This window comes from Mustela lutreola, chromosome 3 (assembly GCF_030435805.1).
Source record: "Mustela lutreola isolate mMusLut2 chromosome 3, mMusLut2.pri, whole genome shotgun sequence".
Classification (NCBI taxonomy): Eukaryota; Metazoa; Chordata; class Mammalia; order Carnivora; family Mustelidae; genus Mustela; species Mustela lutreola.
Genome location: NC_081292.1, coordinates 164,949,354 through 164,964,803, shown reverse-complemented (window position 1 = coordinate 164,964,803; position 15,450 = coordinate 164,949,354). Strand labels below are relative to the sequence as shown.

The window sequence follows — 15,450 nt, the reverse complement described above, 5'->3', positions numbered from 1 at the left end:
ACCAGGGCCCAGGCCCAAGAAGAATCTGTCCATTCAGCTCCTCCAACATCATCCACACACAGTCTCCCTCTAGAAAATGACCGAGTTCAGGGGAATGGGTGTTCATGAAGTTCTCATTGAGTGTCAGATGTAGAAGGGCTGTGGGAACAGGATGAAAGTTCAGAGCCAGGGGGCCAGTCCTCACAGCTGTGAGGGGTCCGTCGGAGCCTCTTCCCATAAGCGCTGGGCTGTGTTTCTACCAAGCAGCCTGGGTCGGGGGTGCCCCAGCCTCTGCCAGCCAGGCCCGGACACAAGAGATATAGCCAAGGATCCCTTCCCCTTCTGTATGTTTGCTGAGCTGAAGTGTCAAACCCTTGGGGTGTGGGAAGGGCAGGAGCCAGGAGAAGCTGTGGAAGAGATGCCTGCCTCGGGGCCAGGCACCAGGCAGCAGGTCCTGAAGGAAGAGGAGGCCGGCGAGGGCTGTGTGTATGCTCTGCAGACCTGCCTGCAGTTCAGCAGGTGCCCACAAGACCCCCGAGGAACTCCCAGGCCTTAGGAACTCCCCGATGTAATGCGTGTGTGTTCAGCTGATCCGGCCGGTCCCACTATGAAGCCTGGGCCAGCATCCCCTCCCTGGGGCCTGAGTTCACCACCTCCGTGAGGACCAGCTGGACGAACTCTCGGCAGAGGGGATGAGGAGCCAGGTCCCCATCCCTCAGGAGGAGTCTTGAGACCTGGGGACGCCCGAGGGTGGCACCCTCACTTCACCACACATTTAGGATGCCACCTGCTGCTTGCAGGAGAATGGCCAGAGGGGGCTGGTGTCCGTACTGTGGGAGCTGGGGGGCGGGGCAGGCATGCGCATCTTGGTGCCAGAGTTCCATCAGACTTTTCCAGAAAATCTCGTGTGCAGGCTTTCGACAATCCTCCAGCTGGATTTTGGAATTAAGGCTTGTGAGGGACCCATCCAGTTCGGGCTCCAGGATGCCTGGGCCTGCTTGCTCCACGTACCTACGTGAAAGACGGCCTGAGCCAGCTCTCGCCTTTTCTCTGTGGGGATGCAAAACGCTGCTCTCCCAGGTTTTGAGGTGTGAGGGGGTGGGGCACTTGGGTAATCCTGGCCCAGGTTGCTCTTCTGTTAAAAGCAGTATTTAAATCCAAATGCCAGCGAACAACATCTCTCAGGCGTGAAATATGAAACTCCTTAAATGTTTCTGCTGTTGGTAAATCCAGCCAAGCCGGTCTTGCAGCTGCCCCACAGGGAGGGGCTGGGACGCGGGAGTTTGGGGGGGCATGAGGAGGCCCTTGGACGCAGTCTGGCCACAGCCCCCACATCACAGGCAGGCCCAGGTTCCGGGCTGGGACAGATGCCAGCCCGCATCCTCCCTGCTTTGCCATAACTGTCACATGATGAAAAAACAGCTTCCCGGGGAGCCCCGGATGGGAAGGGGCAGAGCCCCCACGAGGCCCGAGATGCACTGAGCAGGCATCTTGGGTGGCCCAGGGACGCAGAGTCACTGTCGGTGGAACCGCTCAGTCTCATCCAGCACGCACTCCATGGTGACAGAGCAGCCATGGGTCCTACGGTGTGGCCAGGGGCCAGCCTCCCCGCTGCCTGCTCAGTGCCCAGCCCACGGGGCTGCGTAGGACAGAAGCAGCGGCAACCAAAGGCCACGGTCAGCACCCAGTGGTGTGACAGCTGCCCTGGGGTGTGCTCCGAGCTGCTGCTTGCCTGGGGCCAGGCATTTCACATGCAGACCCTTGTATCCCACACCCCAGGACTCCCTGAGCCCCCAGGGGCAGCTCAGCAGGCAGCAGGGGCACTGATGATGACAGATGATGTCAGGAACGTTTTCCCATGGCCACTAAGCACTTATCCAGGGACACCATGCTCTTCAGGGACCCCTCAGTGGGATAGGCTCTACACAACACCCATGGGGCAGAGACCCCACCCTGCTACTTGCTTGTGGCCTGGACACCCTGAGCCGGAGCTGCATGGCACCAGGCAGGCCAGGCAGACTGAGATGGCAGGTTCCTGGCCAATCCCTCCCTCCCCCACTGATCTGGAACAAGGCAGGCTGTTGGTGGAAAGGGGAGTATGAGGCCCTCTCTTGGCCTTTCCACAACAGCCTGGCTCTAGTTGTAGATTTAAAACAGAGCACCCCTGGATACCCGGCAGGAGCGGGCTGTTGGCAGAGGGGCAATGGACCTGTGCCACCCACAGACGAGCTCATCGTTTGCTGGAGCACCAAGGGGACAGACAGCCCATACCCTGCCTTCCTGACACTACACTGGGGTTCGGCAGGTGTCAGGCCCATGGGCAAAGCAGTCATTTGTCCTTTTCACATTAGTTATGGAAAACCAGGAGTTAAATTAAAAAAACCAACTGTATCATGGCAGGTGGTGGTCGAGGGGCCCACAGCTGAATGGAGAAGGAAGACCCCCTTGAGTCTGCAGGGAGCTGGCCCAGGAGCAAGGCGGAGGACTTCATGCCCCACCCAGAGCCCTGGTGGATGCACAGGAAGCATGGGACACCCACCCCCGGGGAGCAGGGACTGCCACTGTCCTTAGTATCCAGGCTTAAACCTGACTGGCCCACCTGCCCAGGTGGCCTTTATCTCTGGGACTCCAGAGACAGAGGTCAGATACCTGCCCCTCCGCTGGCTGTCCTCGAAGGCTTCCTCGGCTCCCAATCGGCTCTTGGCCTGAGGAAACGCCTCTTAGGATTGCAACAGCCTCCTCCCGGGTATGTGAACACAGGGCATCTTCCTGTTTGGGAACAAGGCCCACACCCCTCCCTGGCTTCCCTGGGCGGCACATGCACACCCACCTGCCAGAACTGGACATCCAACCCTGGGCCCCAGCTTCTCCCGCCCTCCCACGTGCCGTGCCGCACATGTGGTGCTGCCTGGAGTGGGTCCTGCCCTGAGGGGCGGAGGGCAGACCATAAACAGCATGACCCATGTGGCATGTGACGTGATGGAAGGGCATCCAAGGAGCTCCACACAGTTGAGAGGACTTTCTAGACAGGAGGCTTGGCCATAGCCCTGAGAGGAGAGCAAGCCAAGCTGAAGAAAGGGACAAGCATTAAAGGCAAAGGGAACAGCACATGCAAAGGCACAGATGCACTTGTTAGCCTGGAGAAGGGTTCGTGTGCCTGGGGGGTGGGGTGCAGCTGGGAAGGTTGTCACTGAAGGAAGCAGCCCAGGGCCCATGGGGCTCTAGACAAGGAGCCGGGTTGGCAGCTGAGTGAGGGGGCTGGTCCTTGGGGAGAGTTGGGCCCTGGTTTCTCACAGGCAGGAAGTGCCCATGGTGATCAGCTCTGGTTGGAGGAAGGGTTCACCAAGGGCTGGGCCTGGCTGACTCCACACTGTGACTCCAGAGGCCCGGGGTCACACAGATGTCCCCAGACCAGCACCAGGCCCCACAGGCCATGGTGGGGCAGGACTCAAGTCCGCCAGCTCCCTTAGGGGAGCTCTGCCCAGGTGCCCCACACATGGGTCTCTAGCTGGGGAAATTGCCCCGCTTTGTTCCCTGGCCCCTGTGGATTCCTCTGGGTACTTCCTGTACTCCGGGCCCTGGCATGGGCCCACTTCTCCATTCTCCAGGCCCAGCTCCCATGCCTCCCACTCCCCCTTGACCTCCCCCTGGCAGCCCCCATGAGCTTCTCCTTCCTTCCAGGCTCTCAGCAACCTGGAGGCCATGCAGACCTGGGACTCCTCTGGCCCACCCTCCTCCCTCACCTGTTAGGCTTCTGGTTTTCTTCTTGTTGACACCGCATCAGTGGGAGCAGCCGGCAGAGTCCTGGTCCTGGTCCAAAGCAAGGGCTCTGGAAGGAGGGAAGGAGGGGAGGTAGGGAGGGAGGAAAAGAGGGAGGTTGGAGGAGGGAGGGAGGGGAGGAGGAAGGAGGGAAGGAAGAGGGAGAAGAGGAAGAGGAGGGGAGGAGGAAGGAGGGAGCTCCCACTAGGCCTTGTTATGCTGGGGCAGTTGAGGCTAACGGTCATGGCGTGCATGCCCTTGGCCAGCTAGAACCGCATCTTCCCTGGGGCCGGGGCTGGGCCCTGGGGCTAAGCTGGGCTGCCCTCTGCGTAGCCTGTGGAGCCCATTCCCTCCGCCTGTTTCTTCAGCCATCAGATGGACAGAGCACCACCACTTCTGCAAGGCTGTGGAGGTCCCCAGGGGCCCAGACCATGCCCGTCCAGCCCGGCTAAGGCTCTTCCGGTCCCTGCACCCCTACGCTGCCAGAAAAACCCAGACCCAGCAACAAGAGCTGAATGAAGGGATTTTGCTGAGCTGGGGATTGAGCTGTCATGTGGGAAGGTCCCATGCCAGGCCCAGGGGGAGGGTGCTGCCTCCTTGGTGACCATGAAGAATGCTGCAGGAAGCCCTGATGCTCCCCTGGTTACTAAGGCCACGGGGTTGGGGCCCTAAACGCAGGAAGTCCCGTCCCTGCTCCAGCCAGGCCCCCCAAAATGTAAGCAGGTGCTGAGCAGTGAATAGCCAGTTGGGCGCCTCCTTCTCCTGGCTGCTGGCGACACGGTCTTCTCCTCCTTTCCAGGAGAGGAGCAGCTTCTCTGTGCCCATGTCCCTGGCTTGGCTGGGTCTAGCCCCTTTTCCTGCTTCATGACCTACATTTATTCTACCCACCTGTCAGCTTAACAAATTGGAGACAGCTCTGTAAGCAAGCGTGCCCTTGGTTACGGGATTGAACACCAAACGTGCCCTTGGGAAAGAAGAGGCACAGGGAATACTTATTTCTAGAAGGATGAGGAAGGAACATGTCCCAGTGTGTGTGTGTGTGTGTGTGTGTGTGTGTGTGTACGCGCGTGCCTATATGCACAGGGCATACGTATTTTCTAAACTGAGCCTTTCCCTTAGCTCGGCAAACTATGGCCCCTGGGCCTAATTGAGCCCACCTTTTGGTCTTATAAATAAAGTTTTATTGGCACTCAGCAACCCCATTGTCGTCACTTTTGCACTACCACAGCAGGACCGAGGAGCTCTGCCAAGCCAGAAATAGCTGCTCACTCACTGGTCCTTTAAAAAAAACCTTTGGGGTCCCCTGAGCCCGGCAGGATACATTTGGCTGGGGCTGGGCACCTGACAGCTGAGAGGAGCTGGGGAGGGGGCGGGGAGGGCAGAGGGCAATGCGCCAAGCTCTGTTTCTCATTGACTGGACTCTGGAGGCTCCTCCTCCCTAGCAAGGGTTCAACACCCCGCCTGTCAGGCCCTGACATGCGGGAAAGACGTCGATAACGGGTCAGGTCACCACGGCAAACAACGAAAGTCCAAAGCTCTAGTGGGAGCCCATCGACTGGCCTCGCCTCCAGACACCAGCTCGAGGTGCCCTGGGACATGTTCCGAGCACTGGCCAGGGCCACTGCGGCACTGGGGCCCCAGGCAGCAGGCCGGGTGCGCACCATGGCCTCCCACCAGCTGCTGGTGCCCCCACCGAAGGCCCTGCTCAAGCCCCTGTCCATCCCCAACCGGCTTCTACTGGGGCCCGGCCCTTCAAACTTGGCCCCGCGCGTGCTGGCGGCTGGGGGGCTGCAGATGATCGGACACATGCACAAGGAGATGTTCCAGGTAGGCCGAGCAGGGGGCAGCGGCCAGTCCCTAAGCCTCCTCCTCAGCTGGGCGAGGGAGGGGAGGAGGGCCTGACCCATGTCCCCTCTGTCCCCAGATAATGGACGAGATCAAGCAGGGCATCCAGTACGTGTTCCAGACCAAGAACCCCCTCACGCTGGCCATCAGCGGCTCAGGGCACTGTGCCCTGGAGGCCGCCCTCTTCAACCTCCTGGAGCCGGGGGACTCCTTCCTGGTCGGGGCCAACGGCATCTGGGGGCAGCGGGCTGCGGACATCGGGGAGCGCATTGGTAACATGTGGGGCACAGGGTGCGGTGTGGGTCCTTGCCTCCCCCTTCCCCACGACCTCCAGCCTGCCTCCCAGGTGAAGCTGGCAGACCCAGCCCACCCACCCCACTGAGCCATCGTGGCCCCTCCCCAGGCGTGCCCATCCCCCTCATGCCTCCACCTCCCAGCGGGCCAGCGGCTGCCTTCTCCTAGCGGGCATCGGAGTGCTTGAGAGACTCCCACCTCCCAGGCTCCCAGAGCTTGAGGACAGCGGTTTCCAGAGCCCGCGAGGAGACAGCGCTGGGGGAAGCTATGGATTTCAGCACAAATCTGAGAGCCCCTGCAGCTCTCCCGGGCTCCCAGGCATTACCTCCACCCTGTGACAGGACAAGGTGTCAGAGGCTGAAATCCCCTCCCAGTACCAATATCTCGGAAACAACCCTGTTTCTGGAGCAGCGCAGACAAGGTTTTCATCTCTTGTCTCTTGTCCAAGAGACAAGAATCAAAAGCAGGAGTGTGCCGAGGGTTTAATGATTGACCTCGGTGTTTGGAAGCATCTCGCAGCTCCTGCATGGTCAGCTCCACACATGGCTGCACTCGGTCCTCATTAATGGACAACCCCCAGTGGCCCAAGGGGTCCCCACCTTTCACCTGGTCCCCTGAGTGTACACACTGGCTTTCAGAGGGAGGTGTCAAGGGGCAGAGGCCGGGCCCTGGTAGGCTCAGCACCGTGCTCCAGAGGCTCTGCCCACAGCCCGCACCTCGGCCTTGGGATCCCCCATGGGGTTGGGGGTCCTGGGACCTCCTCCTGCCCACCTATGGCTCTCTGGGGGTTGGCTATGTGGGGGGGGGCACTGTGGGGGTTGCGAGGGTCCGAGAGAGGGAGCAGGGGCCTGCCTTCCCAGAGCCCCCACTCACCCATTCCTCCTCCATTCGGTCCCCAAATGTTGCTGGGAAGGCACGGGGTCCCCGGGCCTGTGCAAATGCCTGCTTGCTTCCTGGGTGAGGAGCCTGGCTGGGCTCGGGGAGGCTCACCCCAGGAAGAGGCAGTACAGCTGGCCCCACACGCTCACACCCACCTTCCACTTCCCTCTGGCTTCTTCTTTGGGCTGGGGTGGGTGGGTTCCTGCACACACAGGGCCTGCTGCCTCAGCACAGACCCTGTCTCCAATACTGGGGGGCTGGGCACTCGCCACTCACTCTGCCCTTGCCCTCCCCCAGGAGCCCGAGTGCACCCAATGATCAAGGACCCTGGAGGCCACTACACACTGCAGGAGCTGGAAGAGGTAGGGCCCCAGGGAGGAGAGGGGCCAGCCCACAAAGGGGGCTCAGGGCTAGGACACCAGGGCTGGTGGCAGACCCTCAGCTCTTCCCAGCACCGGGGGACTAGGACAGGAGGAGCACTCCAGTACTTGGGAGCCGGTGGAAAGGGATAGGGATGGTTCTGCCTGGCAGGGAAACTGAGTCAGGATCCTGGTCCTGTGGGCTGAAGGCAGGATATGGCGGGCAGGACATGCCCTGATGCTTAGGACATCCCTTCAGGAAAGGTCCATCCCAACAAGCTAAGACCCTGGGGACTCAGCGGACCTCCCAGCAGCCTCAACAGGACGAGGTGGGAGACTGGTGCCATTCTTCCTTGGTCTCTGGAAGAAAGTCCTTGTCTTCCTGGACAAGCCCATCTCCCCAGAGCCCAGGCTCTGGCTCAGCTCAGGGAGGGACACAGATAGGGGACGAGGCTTGCTGGCGATGCCCAGATCTCTACCGTCCATGGGGAGGAAAGGAGAGTGTGGGGGGTGGATTCTGACATGCCGTCCCCAGCAAAAATCTTTCTGGGCCCAGAGGGAGTCCAAGCCTGCTGGCTCTGCCCATGACAGTCACCTCTGTCCCTCGCAGGGCCTGGCCCGGCACAAGCCAGTGCTGCTGTTTCTGACCCAGGGGGAGTCATCCAGCGGTGTGCTGCAGCCCCTCGACGGTTATGGGGAGCTCTGCCACAGGTAAGCCTGTCCACGGTGCTGGGGGCAGAGCCAAGCGCGTGGGAGTCCGCTGGGGCTGAGACCGCTGGCAGGTCCCTCCAGTCTGGGGGGCAGCAGACAAGACCCAGATCCCATTCTGATCTTCTACACCCTCTCCAGCCTCTGTCACAGGGCATAAGGCCCCTCGGGGGTCCTCTGCCCACCAGAGAGGAGGACCCAGGTGCTCCAGGCCAGGTGTGCCCTCTGCCAGCCAGTCCCCGTGGCTGGGAAGGGCTTGAGACTGCCTCTGCTCCCTGGGTCCCAGGAGCTGCTGGGCCTGCCCCAACCTTGTCCTGAGATCCGAGGGCCCCAGAGCGGCCTCCTACCTCCACTGCCTTCCTGCAGCCTCCCCACCCCTGCTTGGGATGGGCAGGACCTACGGTGTCGTCAGGTGGGACCGGCAGGCCCATCCCAGATAGTTGACCACAGGGTGCAAGAAGAGAAGCTCTACTCAGCCAGACAGGATTGCCCTGGCAGGGCTGCTGTGCACCCTGGGGGAGAGGGGGCTACCTGGCACCACCCCAGCCAGGACAGCCTATACCCTAGGGTCTTGTCTAGTAAACCAAGCTTGGGCTATCACCCCCCAGGACATCCACCTGTTCCCTCTGCGCCCAACGTGGGGCTCAAACTCATGACCCCAAGGTCAAGAGTTGCACGTTCCACCGACTGAGATGGCCAGGCGGCCTCATGGCATTTTTTTTTTTTTAAATTCCTGAGAAAACATGGAAATGGAGGAGAGTAAAAGCTTTCAGCTGTTTCTGAACCTTGTCCTCCCTGGGTGTCCTTCCCTGGCAGAAGGAAAGCCCAGCCTCGTGTGCTCTGGTCCCCCGGCCCCACTCAGAGCCCCAGCGGTCCGGCAGGACCACAGTTCAGTGGGGTGGCCCTCAAACACACCTGAGTGGGGGGCCCTATGTGCAGGCCAGCTGGGCCCACCACACTCCCCGGGGTCCCCTCATGGACACCTGCTCCACCCCTCTGCTCACCCTGGTTCCCACACAGAGCTGGTCCTGGGGGTCTGGCAATCCAAGAGGGTGTACCCTGGAGGAGGCCAAAGGCTGCTGAGCTTTCTTGCTGGCCTTCTGGGGGTCTTCGAGGCCCCTCCCAAAACCCCAGAGTCCGAAATGTCCCGGGCTTCACTCTGCTGCCTTGCACGCCCAGGTACAACTGCCTGCTCCTGGTCGACTCAGTGGCATCCCTGGGTGGGGCCCCCATCTACATGGACCAGCAAGGTAAGCCACGTACCTGTACCACTGCTGCTTGGGGCCCCTCTGTGCCCGCAAGCTCGTCGTCAGCCCACACTGTGGGTTAGGGCCCCGGGAAACTTCATCTTCTCCCCCTCCACCAGCTAATCAACACCCCATTGTTTCCGCTGGGCTGTCAGGCCCCGATGTGGGGAGCAAGTGGGAGGGAGAAGCCCCTCCAGCATCTGGAGAGGTGCTCAGAGCCCCTCAGGTGTGCGTGGGAGAAGTGCCAGGGTGCCTGTCAGCCAGGCTGGGCCTCAGTTTCCCCATCGGCCGGCACCCCACCAGTGCGTCATGTGCAGCCAGAACTCTTTGCAGAGAAGCCTTCTAGGCCCAGCATTTCCCCCCAGAGGAAAGTCCTGATCCACATGGGTGGTGCCTGTCTTCGGCCACCCACCCAGCTTGGTCAGCCACACTTCCCCCAGAACCATCTCCATCAGGGAGCTCCAGGCAGGCGAGGGCGAGATTTCTGGGCTGACCCTCAGATCACTGCTCTGCAAGGAAGGGCTCAGGAAGGGGGCCCTGGGGACGCAGTGCAGGAGGCAGGGCTGTCCGGGATGCCTACACTGTGCCCCCCAGGCCAGACAGCCCACCGTAGGAGAGAGGAGGCTCCAGCCCAGGTCCCCAGAGAAGCCGGGGTGAACCCAGGACACGCTCCGTACTTCTGCCCTAACCCTCCAGCCCATCCTCAGCGGAGGCTGCGGACCTCAGTTTCAGGCCGGTGAGCTTTAGTCATGTCTTTTGGCATGTCTGTCCGTCAGTGTCCTCTGACTCCCTGAACGTACCACAGCTCCCCCTCTCCAGGTGGCAGACCTTTGGGTTCTTTCCAGCATTGCACTTTCAGGAGTAAACCATAGACAGTGCTGGCTGTCCATGTGAGCCAGTAGCCCACATCAGTCCTCAGTTGTCCCTGCCAGGCCACGCGATGCTCAGACTCACAGCCTCTCACATCAAATTCGGTTTTCGCAGAAGTCAGAAGGCTCTTACTTTGAGATGGAGCAAGAAAACCTGTTTCCCCATCCCCTTGGCCACCCCCACATGCCCACTCACCCCTGACGCCACCTGCGTGGGCTTCTCCTCTACCCAGTCCACTGTCAACAGGCGGCCTAAAATTTAACTCCATCTCCCTGGACACAGCGTCGGGTCGCAGAGGTCAAGGGCTGAGTCCGACAAGACCGTCCACCTTGCTTCAGATGGCACCTGCAATGAGCCCGCCCTGGGTGGAGCTCGACCCCCCAGGAGCACGCGCCCCTCCTCTCCACAGGCATTGACGTCCTGTACTCAGGCTCCCAGAAGGTCCTGAACTCGCCTCCAGGGACTTCGCTTCTCTCCTTCAGTGAAAAAGCCAAGTGAGTGACCCCGGGACCTCCCACCTGGGGCTGGATGAGCAGTGAGGCCGTTGACCCCTGAGGAGGGAAGATCAGAACAAGGGAGGGAGGGCTTCCTTGGGCCATGCTCAGACACACCGCTGCTCCCTGCCCAGCTGGGACAGGTGCACGCCCTGGACAGGTGCAATGAAGCTCTGAGCTCACAGGGCAATGGGTAGCCGGGGCACAGTGAGGATCACGGGTATGAGCCTAGTAGCCTCAGAAGATTCTCATCATGGTGTGTGAGGATGCAGGGCCTGGCGTTCTAGAAGCTCCCCAGTTTCAAGCCAAGGACTGGGAGCTCCGTGGCCATGCCCTGTGCCCCCCCACCCCCAGCTCAGCATCCAGGAGCTGATGCTTCATGGGGTGGGCATGTACCCGCTTTGTCCGACAGCCCCAGTGTCTCCCACATCCCCAGTGTCCAGACCCTGAGCCAGGTCGGTCAGGGACAGGGGATTGGCCCCAGAAGATGATTACCGTAGGCAGCCCTCGACCATTTACCAGCTCAGAGACTATCTTAGATGTGGTCAAGGGTTGCACATGGGTGTGGGAAGACTGAGCTGCCTGTGGGAGGACCACGGAGGTGGCTGGGTCTGAGAGCGGGGCTCAGAGCTCAGCTAGAGGCCCATCTGTTCACACCTATTTGGATAATTGATGTATTTAAGGCTTTGAGGCCTGCTGCATTACCAGAGGGCCTGAGAGCTGAAGTCCCCAGCTGTGCCTGGCCCAGGAAGGCGCAGAGTCTGGGGAGGCACAGAGTCCCCCTGGGCCAGAGCACAACCACAGGGGTCCTGGGGGGCCCTGCACCTCTGGCTCACTTCTGCAATATAGGAGAGTCTGACAAGACTGCTCCCAGCGCTCCATCCAGACAGGCATGCACTCAGGCTGGTCCTTCCTTCCCAGAAATAAGATCTACAGTCGGAAGACGAAGCCTGTCTCCTTCTACCTGGACATGAAGTGGCTTGCCAACATCTGGGGCTGTGATGACCAACCCAGGATGTGAGGACCGCGGCAGGGCGCATTTCTGGTGGCCCCTCACCACCCAGCCTCTCACCAGTTGTTCACACCTGGCTCTAAACCCAGACCCCAGCTGGAGCCCCAGAATTCACCAGGGTCAGGCCAGCGATGCCGCTGGGCCTGGGGGCTCAGGTCCAGCAGCACGACCCCCATCACCTTCCACCAGGCCCTCTCCTCTCAGAGTCCCTGTGCACCTCTGGGCCCTTTGGACCTGGCCCAGCCACATCTTCCCATTCCTGCGTCTCAGTTTACCCACCTCTCAAAAAGAGGAGCTGAGCTGAGGGCTCCTTGTGAAGAGACTTTGGCTACAACCCAAGATCCCTTATGACACACGTGGGGCTGAGGGGCACCAGGAACTGTGCTGTACTCTGGGGCCACTGGGGCTAAGAAAGGCCAGGTGGAGGGGGAGCCAGTCCTAAGCGATCTGGCCAGGGTCCTTGCTCTGAGCCTTGCTCTTCCCAGACCCAGCTGTTACTCTAGCTCGGAGTCTGTCATGCCCAAAACTGGGCAGCAGCCCCCTGGGAAGCGGGCTGGGCCCATTGTCAGAGAGCCTGACTTGTCCCCCGCCCAGTGACAGGGGACCAAGCACCGTCCTATCTTCCAGATACCATCACACCACCCCAGTCATCAGCCTGTTCAGCCTGAGAGAGAGCCTGGCCCTCATCGCAGAACAGGTGAGGGGGGCACGGGGCAGAGAGCAGTGTGGAGCAGGGGCATGGGCGGGACCTTGGGGCAGCAGCTTCCAGGAGCCCCTGTGATGAGGCTGGCTGCCCCAGGGAGGCCCCTTCTCTGGACCCCCAAGCCCTTCTGAGGAAACAGATGGGAGGGCTTCCTGCAGAGAAGCAAGGGTTGAGTGTATGGTGAAGCAGAGAGAAGAGCTTCGCAGGACAGTGGCTCTGAGCTGGACAGGTCGGGCTCCGAGAAGGAGCCCTGGGAGAGGGGCGGGAGGGCTGGCTGCGAGCAGAGGGGGCCGAGGAGGACAGACCCCTGGGGTCAGACGCAGTGACAGGGCAGGTAGGGACGATCGTTTGCCCCCTGGGCTGCTTAGTGAGGTGCTCCATGAGGGCCCAGCTGAGCGTGAGGGGCTTTGAGGGACTGGAGTTGGCTGCTGGTCCTGAGTGTCAGAGGGACTGACTCCAGCAGGCTTGGCGCTGTCCTAGAGCCACTGCCAGCTCCTGGGGTGGGGCAGGGGCGGAGCAGGGACAGGCATGTGTGACTGGGGGTGGAGGGGTGGGGGTGGGTGGTGACTTTGTCCAGTGCCACGACCACACTCTCATGGCCCCAGGTGTATTGGCTCTGCAGGACACAGGACAGAAGACACTGCCCCCAGCACAAAGGCCTTTCTCATCCAATATCTCCCAGGGGCCACGGCCTGCCACCAGCCCAGGAGCGGGAATGAGCACTGGAGCTGTGGCGGGCCTCATGCCGAGGTCTGCCCTTCTGGGTCTGCTCATAGAGCTGCACCCCGGGGCTGGGCGAGGAGAAGTTGAGGTGTTCTGGAAGCTGGGTTGTCCCTACACCCAGGCTAGCCAAGGGCTCGGGGGTGTATGGCTGAGATGGACTAGGGATTGTGGGGGTCCATGTGCTGGGAAGACAGGATACAGTGGGGAGCTTGGAAGCCCCTTCCTGCCCCATGGCCACTTCCACACCCACAGCAAGGGGCTCCCACCTCACATTGTCCAGGAGCTGCAAGGTCCGTCCACTGGCCAGGCCCCTCCCAAGTCCCCCAGACCCAGACTATGTCCACCCCTGAGGTGGCTCCAGGTCTGGTCACTGGGGCAGAACCAGGGCCACCAGACTGGGGACTCAGGGGGTCTCAATGGGGATCGGAGTCCAGGCCAAGCGAGGGGCCCAGGAGCCCCCTCTGGTCTGAAGCTGCCCTCCCACCCCCCAGTCATGGATGACAGCCAGTTTCTTCCACTCTCACCACCGAGGGAGATGTCCCCCCCACCCTCCCCGGCCCTACCCACTGGGTACCCTCTGCCCTCCCAGGGCCTGGAGAGCAGCTGGCGGCAGCACCGGGAGGTCACTGCATACCTACACGAGCGCCTGCAGGGACTGGGTCTGCAGCTCTTCGTGAAGGATCCAGTAAGGAGGGCGGAGGGCAGAGGGCAGAGGGCGGAGGGCAGGGGGTGTGGGGGGGAGGGGAGAGCTTCTGCCCAGTCCCTGCTGAATGGACACAGCATCCTGTGGTCACCCAGGCAGTCACTGTCACAGCCACAGCTCCCTGACCTCTGGATTTTAGAACACTTTGACGGCCCTGAGAGCCTCCTTGAAGTAGTTGTGGGTGATCTCTGAGCCAGAACACGCCCCTCGGCCTCCAGAGCCCTGGCAGTCCCCAGGCGGGGGTGGGGTGGGTAGGGTCACCAGCCAGTCAGCCCAGGCTTCTTAGGAAATTGAAGCTCCTTAGCCCCAGGGAGGTCGTGACCTGTCGGAGGGAACAGACACACGGACACACCCAGCGTGCTCGGGCTGCTGGGGAGGTGGTGACCTCACTGTCCTCGGGCTCCTGCTCCCCCACTCCCTGCCCATCCCCATCTCTGCCCGGCCCCTCCAGACCCTGAGACAAGGGCTGGTTTGGCCAGATCCACTGGTGCTGGCCACATGCCGTGGGGAAGGTGGCTGAGTCAGGCATATCCTGCAGGCCATCCGGCTACCCACTGTCACCACGGTGGCTGCACCCGCTGGCTATAATTGGAGAGACATCGTCAACTATGTCATGGACCATTTTGACATCGAGATCACAGGCGGCCTTGGGCCCTCACTGGGGAAGGTAAGGCGACAGCGGCTGCTTGCCACCTGCCACAGAAGCTGCCTTCCCCACCCCCCACATGGAGCACAGTGCACACCAGGCCCCAGCTGAGGCTGGCAGTCATGGGGTCCCTAGGGGGAATCCGGGCAGAGGGACAGCTCCTGCCCCCTTTCACCCCAGCTCAATGATGTCGTGGGGTGCAGCACTCCCAATCCCACCCAGAATGGCCTTCTGCTGCTGCGGGTGGACCGACCAGGCTAGAGGCCCCGGGCCTGGGTCCAGCTGTGCCCTCCAAGCAGGCAATCCTGAGTGCTCATTTACTGACCACCATCCTGGCCACTCCTCCTGAGCTCTGCATGGCCAAAGGGCTCTGCATGGCCAAAGGGCTCATTGTGTGACTGGGACAGGGGCATCCCTGCTGGAGGACCTGGTTCAGGGCCTGCCTGACATCTGCACGTCCCGCCCCTACAACAGGTGCTTCGCATCGGCCTGCTGGGCTGCAATGCCACCCGGGAGAATGTGGACCGTGTCATCCACGCCCTGCAGGAGGCCCTGAAGCACTGCCCTCGGAGCAAGATGTGACCTGGAGGCCCATCCTCCCAGAGGGGTGGGGATGGGAGACCCGGAGCACACAGACCTCGCCACATGGCCTGGCCACAGAGGCGAGGCACACGGGAGCCCCAGACGTCCTTCTCCTCTCCAAGGGGCACCTCCCGGAAGGGGACTATGTGGGCTCAGGTCCCACAGTACCTCCCATGAGAGACACAGCCCCCAGGTCCCTGGCCCACCCAGAATACTCAATAAAGAATCACTAGGCACCGTCCTCACTGCATGGAGGGTGGGTGGCAGAGATATCTGGCAGGGAGTCACCATGGCTGCCAAAGGCTCCTTGGCTTGGGGATTGCTGGGGGACAGAGCCTTGCCTGGGGCCCCCCCGGGGCTGGAAGACAGATTGGGGACCTGTCACTGTACACCGTAGCCCCAGATCTCACACCTTCCAAGGACAACTGCACATATGCCTCCCGGGCTGACTCGTGACTCGAGTCACACATGTTATGGCACCATCACACCCCAGGCACAGGGCCAGGACAAAAGCCGGGAGGGCTAAAGGTCACGACACATGCGTGTAGGTTGGCAGGTGCCAGAAGTCTGGGGGCCTCAGCTGGACAGCCAAGGTGGCCCCCGGCCCAGCCCCTCACCCCCTCAGCTTGGCCCCTCTGGTCCTCTGT

At 61.5% G+C, this 15,450-nt stretch overlaps 1 protein-coding gene across 1 annotated transcript; it reads left to right on the top strand.

Annotated features, from left to right (window-relative positions):
- The first annotated feature begins 5,200 nt into the window (after positions 1-5,200).
- Positions 5,201-15,079, top strand: AGXT (alanine--glyoxylate aminotransferase). The gene is made up of 11 exons (XM_059167470.1): positions 5,201-5,565; positions 5,663-5,855; positions 7,054-7,118; positions 7,726-7,826; positions 9,003-9,073; positions 10,350-10,434; positions 11,356-11,451; positions 12,074-12,143; positions 13,462-13,557; positions 14,114-14,242; positions 14,696-15,079. The coding sequence occupies exons 1-11, from the start codon at positions 5,335-5,337 to the stop codon at positions 14,801-14,803; spliced, it is 1,245 nt and encodes a 414-aa protein (XP_059023453.1). The 5' UTR covers positions 5,201-5,334; the 3' UTR covers positions 14,804-15,079.
- The last annotated feature ends 371 nt before the right edge of the window (positions 15,080-15,450 follow it).